The sequence below is a fragment of the Haplochromis burtoni genome, unplaced genomic scaffold (genome assembly GCF_018398535.1).
Source record: "Haplochromis burtoni strain Fernald_Lab_line unplaced genomic scaffold, NCSU_Asbu1 Contig_880, whole genome shotgun sequence".
Classification (NCBI taxonomy): domain Eukaryota; kingdom Metazoa; phylum Chordata; class Actinopteri; order Cichliformes; family Cichlidae; genus Haplochromis; species Haplochromis burtoni.
This window is the reverse complement of record NW_024583241.1, coordinates 114,932-122,627: the sequence shown is the minus strand read 5'-3', so window position 1 is coordinate 122,627 and position 7,696 is coordinate 114,932. Positions and strand designations below refer to the sequence as shown.

General features: G+C 45.8%; 1 protein-coding gene across 1 annotated transcript; it reads right to left on the bottom strand.

Moving 5' to 3' along the window:
• Positions 1–625: 625 nt before the first annotated feature.
• LOC121812845 lies at positions 626–6,279 on the bottom strand. Its single transcript, XM_042215952.1, has 2 exons — positions 5,957–6,279; positions 626–5,540 (listed from the first exon to the last, which is right to left on the bottom strand). Exon 2 carries the CDS (start codon positions 5,399–5,401, stop codon positions 2,684–2,686), a length of 2,718 nt encoding a protein of 905 aa, XP_042071886.1. The 5' UTR covers positions 5,402–5,540; positions 5,957–6,279; the 3' UTR covers positions 626–2,683.
• Between the last annotated feature and the right edge of the window lie 1,417 nt (positions 6,280–7,696).

The window sequence follows — 7,696 nt, the reverse complement described above, 5'->3', positions numbered from 1 at the left end:
CTTTGTGTCACCTGAAACACCTGGTCCTCCCAGAAGGATCTCGGTTTCCCTGGTCCTCCCTTTTCACCAAAATTCCGGACCAGTACTCTGCACCCTGGATACAGCTCTGCACTGTGTGTTTTTCTGTCATAGAGCACTTTCCCTTGTCGACTCTCCTTACAGGCTGTCGCTGAGGCCAATTTGTAAGCGTCCTTCATGCAAATCTTCCACTTCTCGGCATAGTCTTGATGAGAAGGGCTTTGGCATTAGCTGTGAGACCAAAAATCATATCAATAGGGAGTCTGGGGTTCCTCCCAAACAAGAGGAAATAAGGGGCATATCCAGTGGCCTCACTGCGCGTACAGTTGTACGCATGGACCACCTTTGCCAGGGATGCCTTCCAGTCTGCTTTTGCTCCCTCTGGGAGGTTCCGAAGCATGGCCAGCAGTCTCCTATTGAACCTTTCTACCTGGCCATTTCCCTGGGGGTGGTATGGTGTGGTTCTGGATCCCTTGACTCCACTGTATTTTTCCAGCTTGGCAAAGAGTTTGTTTTCGAATTCTCTTCCCTGGTCATGATGGAGCCGTGTGGGAAAACCAAACTTCAAGACGAAGTCTCCAAATATTTTCTCTGCCGCTGTTTTTGGCACTTTTATCTCTGCAGGGATAAGCCTGAGCAAATCGTGTAAAGTGGTCCATGGCCACGAGGATATACTCATACCCTCCCTTACATTTCTCCAAATGCAAAAAATCAATGGAGACCAGTTCAAACGGGTACCTTGTAGTGATATTGATCAGTGGAGCTCTGGTTGGCTTGTTGGAATGCTTGTTTTTTTTTAGCTACACACCTGTCTTATGTAATGCTCCAAGTCCTCCTGCATGTGAGGCCAGTAAAAGCGATCCCGAATGAGGGCCAAAGCTCTCTCCACCCCCAAGTGGCCCATGTCTTCATGAAGTTCTTTATAAACGAGCAAATGGAACTTCTTAGGCAGGAGTAGCTGTGTTTGGCTGGGTGTTTTCCTGTACAGTAAACCATCCTCATCAAGGTGCAGTTTCTGTTTTTCCCTTGCAGGGCAGCAATCTCCTTGTTGCATGCCTGTTTTCTGCCTTTTGGCCACCGATTAGAGATGACATACTTCAGGACTTCCCCAATTACAGGATCCTCTTTTTGTGCATCTCTTAAGTTTGTCTTAGGGATTTCCAGACCTGACATCCCTACCTCCTCACTTTGCTCTGCTACCACAGTTGAGATGTTTAACGGGCAGAGCCAGGGTTCACTTCCCTGCAGCTGAACAGCCAGAGCCTGAGTCACGCTGTTTAGGACCTCAGGTGTCACTGCTTCTGTACAAGTTTGTATGTAATGATCCATATCCAAGGGCATTCATGAGAGACCATCTGCATCTCTGTTAGCTCTGCCAGGTCGATACTTGATGGAGAACTGGAAGTCAGCGAGTTCAGTTACCCATCTGTGTGTGGTTGCATTCAGTTTTGCCATTGTCAGCACATATGTGAGGGGGTTGTTGTCAGTATAGACAATGAAGGGTGGTGAATAGTAGAGATAATCTCTAAACCTCTCACATATGGCCCACTTCAGGGCAAGAAATTCCAACTTCCCTGAATGGAGGTGGTAGTTCTTCTCTGGGGCAGTAAGGGTCCTAGACCCACATGCAATAACCACTAGCTTCCCATTTTGTCTTTGGTAAAGCACAGCTCCAAGTCCCTCCTACGATGCATCACAATGTAAGATGAATGGTTGCTCGAAGTCGGGATAACCTAAAACTGGGGGCTAAATGAGGAAATTGACTAGCTGACAGACCACCTGATGATGCTCAGCTGACCATGCCACTAGGTGAGAGGATGGTAGCTGACCCCCTTGATTCTTTGTCTTTTTGTTGTGTTTTGACTTCCTGTCTCTCCCTTCCCCTGTTTTTTCTGAGGAGGGAAAGGTCATAGAGTAGCTTTGCAATGCGTGAAAAGAATATAGTTGCGATAGTATGAGATGAATCCCAACACCTTCTTCACTTCCCCAATTGTGGTGGGGTTCCTTTGTTTTAAAGCTTGGACAGGCGCAATGTCAGCGGGGTCCATGGTGTGCCATGGTGTGACCATCTTGAGTTCAGGAATCTCACCTGATTTTTGAACAGTTCACATTTCCTGGGTGTTAATTTCACTCCATGGCTCTGATAACGCTGCAGGACCTGCTTTTGATCATTTAAGTGGTCCTCAAATGTTTTTGAATGAACAAGGTTGTCATCCAAGTAGGGGCAGACATATGTCGTCCCGCAGCCCTGCAAGGCATTCTTCCATCACCCTCTGAAACTCAGCCGGCGCAGACGACAGCCCAAAAGGGATTCTTACCCATTCATACAATCCCCAGGGTGTGATGAATGCAGTGAGGGCGCGACTTGACTCCTCCAGGAAGCCCTGGTGATAAAGCCTTCCCTTGGTCTAAGACCGAGAACCAGGAGCTTTCTTTCAATGTGTTGAGCATATCTTGTATGCGTGGTATGGGATGGCGGTCAGGGATTGACTGGTCTGACCCTGTGACTGGTCAGACCAGACCAGTCACAGCACAAGCGGAGGCTGCCATCCTTTTTCCGCACACATACTGGGCTGGAGTAGGAGGATTTTGATTTCTTTATCTACCCTCTATTAAGCAAGTCTTCCAGATATTCTTTTACTTCAATATGAAGTGGCTTAGGCACTTATGTATATGTTCGGCGAACACGTGTGGGGTCACTGAGGCGGATCTTAAGCTGCAGTGAGGGTATATTGCCAACATCCTGTTCATCACGAGCAAAGGCATTACTCTCCCCCCTTAATAGCTGTCTGATCTTCCGCTGCTGTGCCGGAGGGAGATGGTCAAGGGGAACTGGGGGGTCCCATACACCTTCACTGTTGCTTCTTGTTCTGTTTTCCTGTTCCCCAATTTGGCTAGCTGGAGGTGTAGCTGTTGCTTCTACAGTAGATCTTGTTGTTCCCATTTGTTCTATTTCCACTGTCACTGTGTTTGCTGGGTAAATAGTTCGAACCCTCTGAGTTTGTCCCAAAACAGTTCTCGGAGGCAGTATGATCTCATAAGCTTTGGTATTAGTGACTGGGAGGCTCATACGGGACCAGCTGCCTTGCTGTAAATGGACAACGCCCTCTTGCACCTCCAATCCCTCTGGCATCTGAGGGTAGGGGCTGGGCTCGAACAGTACATCCTGACCTGCTGGGAGTGGGCCTGCTCTCACACTACACTTGACCACTCTTGTCTGACCAGGTGGGATACTCATTAATTCTCTCCCAGTTTTCACTCTGCCCTCACCTAGCCCATCGTCTCCACTCTTCATCACCTTTATAAAGACCTCAGCTTTCTTACAGTCAATGGAGAATGCTGTGCTAACAGCTTCTGTTACAGCACGAGGTGGCTCTATTCCCCTCTCTAGCATGTATTCAATCACGTTGAAGCCAATTATTGGCTCCTCCGCCACCCCGTCTTCCTGAGCTACTAATACTGGCACGAGAAGTTCTAACTGCGCAGCCTCTTCTGTGGGCAACCTGAATTTGATTTCAACCCACCCGGAAAATGGGATTGGTGTCTGGTTTACTGCCCTCCCATCTAATATACCAGGCCCAATGATTTCAGTTAAACTCCTAACTTTGAGGTGTGGGATGTTCTGTTGTCTCCATTTTTCATTTATGAGACAAACCTGTGATCCCGTGTCCCACAACGCTGCGGTTTTTACTCCCTCAAGCAGGCAGGTGATCAGGTGCTTCCTCCCTATAAGATTGAGGAGCTGGGCTCTTCGTTTTGGGGAGAGGAGGCTGACGGAGACCGCTTCATTCCTCTTATCTGGTGTGGCGGCTGCTGCTTTTGTCTCCAAATGTTTTATACTGTCCGTCAAGAGTTTGTGAACATCTTGTTGTTGCTCACCTTGGTTTAGTAGCTGAAAAGAGGGTGACGGGCGTGGGTTCACCGTGCTAGCTGACATACCAATCTGCTCTGCCCTGTCTGGAAGTTTTCTCCGGGTGCTGCATCCCCTAGACAAATGCCCACTTTGTCCACATTTGAAGCAGTGGTCGCAGTTTTCTCCTCTATTGCTGTCCTGACAATCCCTGCAGCCACGTTTGAGGCTTGGGCGGTGTGAGGGAGAAGGTCGGTGCGACTCACGAATCACTCCTTTTATTTCAGCTATTTCCCCTTTTAGTTGATTGATGATATCAAACAGCTCAGTTTCCTTGCGTGTCACTGTTGCTGGTGCTTTAGCAGCTTTACCTTTTGTCGAGGTGGAGAATGGCTGGTCTTGCCCACCCACTGCACCAACCGTTGCCTCCTGCACTGACTGTGCCTCTGCTTTTATCTCTCTTACTTTCATTTCTCGGATGGTCTTTCTGAATTTTTGTTGCCTCTCCCACTCGAGGCTGGCCGCTTCATTTGTCTTTGCAATCAGCACATCGTCAGTGACTGCTGGATCATCCAGGTAGAGTTTGATCTGGTATTTCACATTGTCGCTAATCAGACCTGTGCCAACGGCTCGCAGAAACTTTTTCTGAATCAGTTCGACACTGTATTGTTCATCTGTTCCTGGCTCCCTTGATGATGCTAGGAGTCTTTCTTTCAGCTCTATTGCCCTAAATAGAAAGTTCTGTGGGGACTCATTACTTCCTTGAGTGATATTTATCAGCCGATGATAGAGGTCAGTAGAGCTATCCTCCTTGTAGTGTCCCCTCAGTATGGTACGAAGCTGCATGAGGGTGAGGTCTGTTTTAATCTCCAACATATCACGGAGACTTAGGCCTGGGCTTATGGCCCTAACAACAGCTTCAATAATTTCAGCTTCGCTGTGATTCTTTTTAAGTCCCATTTCGATTTGATGAATCAGGTTGGAGTATGACAGTTTGTCTTTCTGACCCCGTTCCCCAATTTGGCCACTGATTCTAAATTCCCTGCGTATAGTCACTTCAGGGGGCTGTGTTGCTGGTGAAGCAGGTAACGGTGATGGACGAGTAGGTAACTGTGCAGCCAGACCCTGACTAGTTTCTTGGGAGGCCATTCTGTCTGTCAATCTTGCCATTTCTTCCTCTAACCTTTTTGTTGAGGTTTGAAAACTTAGTTGCAATGCTGCATATTGTTCTTGTAGACTGGCCAATGCAACCGCATCCCTACTGACACTCTCTTCACGTTCCTGTGTAGGGTCATCTCTTTCCTTTAATTCTTTAACAGTTTTAATTAATCTGTCCAGGAATGTGTGTGCTACTTCCTCTTCCTCCACTTCAATAATTGTTTCAACTGCTTCACTTATTGTTCTGATCAGCGTGTGCTTCTTTGTCTGTTTTCCGATTGAGATTTTAGCTTGTAAACACACTTCTTGTAGTTGGTCTGACCTTAACTGTAGCAAGCTCTCACTTAGCTGGTCTTGCAGTCGCTCCAACTCCATACTGTGGGTGACGATTCTGTAATCTCACACTGCTTCTCAGTAGCACCGCTGATCCCACCGCTGCCACCAAATTTTGTTGCACACTTGAATTAAAATGAATTGAAACCAGTGTGGCTTTGTGAGTTCGCCTTTACTGCATCTGCAAATATATACATGGACATAGCACAGCGTTACACACTTTTGCAGTCTCACATAACGCTTATAGGCGCACTGCCTTATGGGTAGTGTTTAAACTCAAACCACTAATATTTCTTACAGTGGAACAATGAAATAAACATAAACACAAGGTAGTGTGATCCACCAGTCTACATCTGCTGTGATTACAGCCCGGTACAGGTATAAATCCACAAAAGTGCCACGAGGTTTCCACACAAACTAATGAATCAGATCTAGCTGCTAATCGTTAGCATCACAGCTAATTCACATCGCTACCAATAACTTATACACTAATGACACATAGTGGGGATTAACGGCCAACTTTCCCACATTCTCTGCAACCCCGTGGACTCATCTGTAGACACATTTTAAGTTATTTACCATCTTGTATCTGCTTACCTGCAAATATATACATGGACATAGCACAGCGTTACACACTTTTGCAGTCTCACATAACGCTTATAGGCGCACTGCCTTATGGGTAGTGGCTGGCTTCTTTACTCCCGCTAGAGCTGCTCATTTTAGGGGATACTCCCTCTTGTGGTGTAACGGAGGAATAACTACGCTTCCTGCACTATGTCATTTTTGGAGACTGGGGCACACATTATTTTACCACAATCAAAGAAAATACAGATTTGAACAATCAGACCATTTAACTAACTACAATATTGTCACTAAAGATTATGGGGGGTGTCTTGTTTTGTCCACAATGTCTTTCTTGTCCTTACATAAATAAAGGATTAATAATAACTGATGCACATTACTGACAGCATCCTTTGGATATTCTCTGGTGAAACTGACATTTTTAGTTATGATTAGCTGGGCATTTGTTGTTACAGGGGTGGCTACATTTACATCATCAGTAAATAGTACATCAGTGGTAGCAGGCAGGTTAGGCAAGCCCAATAAGTGGGACAGAGACAAGTGGGGATGCTGGCTTTGCATTTACACTCAATTCTGCAGGTAAGAATTCACACATCAAATCACACTCTCCATAGTTATAGCATCACTTCAGTCACCAGTGTGGGATATATGTGTCATGGTCTGCGTCATTTGACCCAGCATTGTGAGTTTTCTTGTGCTTTTGTCATTTTGTCTTATGATTTATGTACAAGTTCACCTTTTTAGTTTTACGTTTATTCTTTTGTGCCTAGTTATCCTGTTTTGAGTTTCTTATATTCCCTGTTTAGTTGCTTGATTACTTAGTGTTTCCCCTTGTGTCTTTGCCCTCTGTGAGTCTTGCTTGTATAAGTTCTTGTGACCTCCTTGGGTTTCAGTCCACCATGTTTATCCATGTTTCCCCAGCCCGGCATGTCTTCCCTCTCCCTCATATTCCCTTGCTCCGTCTCTTCTGCCTTTCCTCCACCCCTCTGTCAAACTCATGTGTCAGTCTTGTGTTCCTCTGTTTGCAGTTTTATTGTGAAGGTCTCGTGTTTCCGTGTTCAGCATGTCTTTTTTTGCTTCCTCTATGGCGTCAGTTGTGTTCCCTGTGTGATCTCTCATCCCTCATTATCCTCATGTGTATTTAGGTCAGAGTCTCCCTCCGTCCGGTGTTGTATTCTCCCTCATGGCTGTGTGTTTCCCTGTGTGCCTCTACCTGTATCAGTTTATATATGTCCTGGTCTAGTTTTGTATTGTTTTGCCATTCAGCAAATTAAGCTGACTTTTTTTTTAGTTTACTTTTTGCCTCCATTTGAGTCCTTTCCTTCCTGCACTCAGTCAAATTCATGACAATATGGAGGACCAGAAGAGCAACGTGCATCAATATAAAGAATTTTCTGCTTCAATATTGGTTTGTGCAATAAAACTTGCCAATTAATTTGCTAATTTAAATGCATTTATGAGTTATTTTTTTTCCCCCATTTTTTTTATGAGTGAGGCCCTCTGTGAGAAAGAGTATTATGGGTGGTAATAAGGAAATATCATTAGAAGGAATTGAACATGATTCACTGATGTATAGAATTCAGTTTGAGGTATTTGGTATTTAGATGGCAGCACGGTGGCACGGTGGTTAGCACTGTTGCCGCACAGCAAGAAGGTCCTGAGTTCAATTCCACCATCAGGCCTGAGTCTTTCTGTGTGGAGTTTGCATGTTCTCCCCGTGTTTGCGTGGGTTCCCTCCGGGTACTCCGGCTTCCT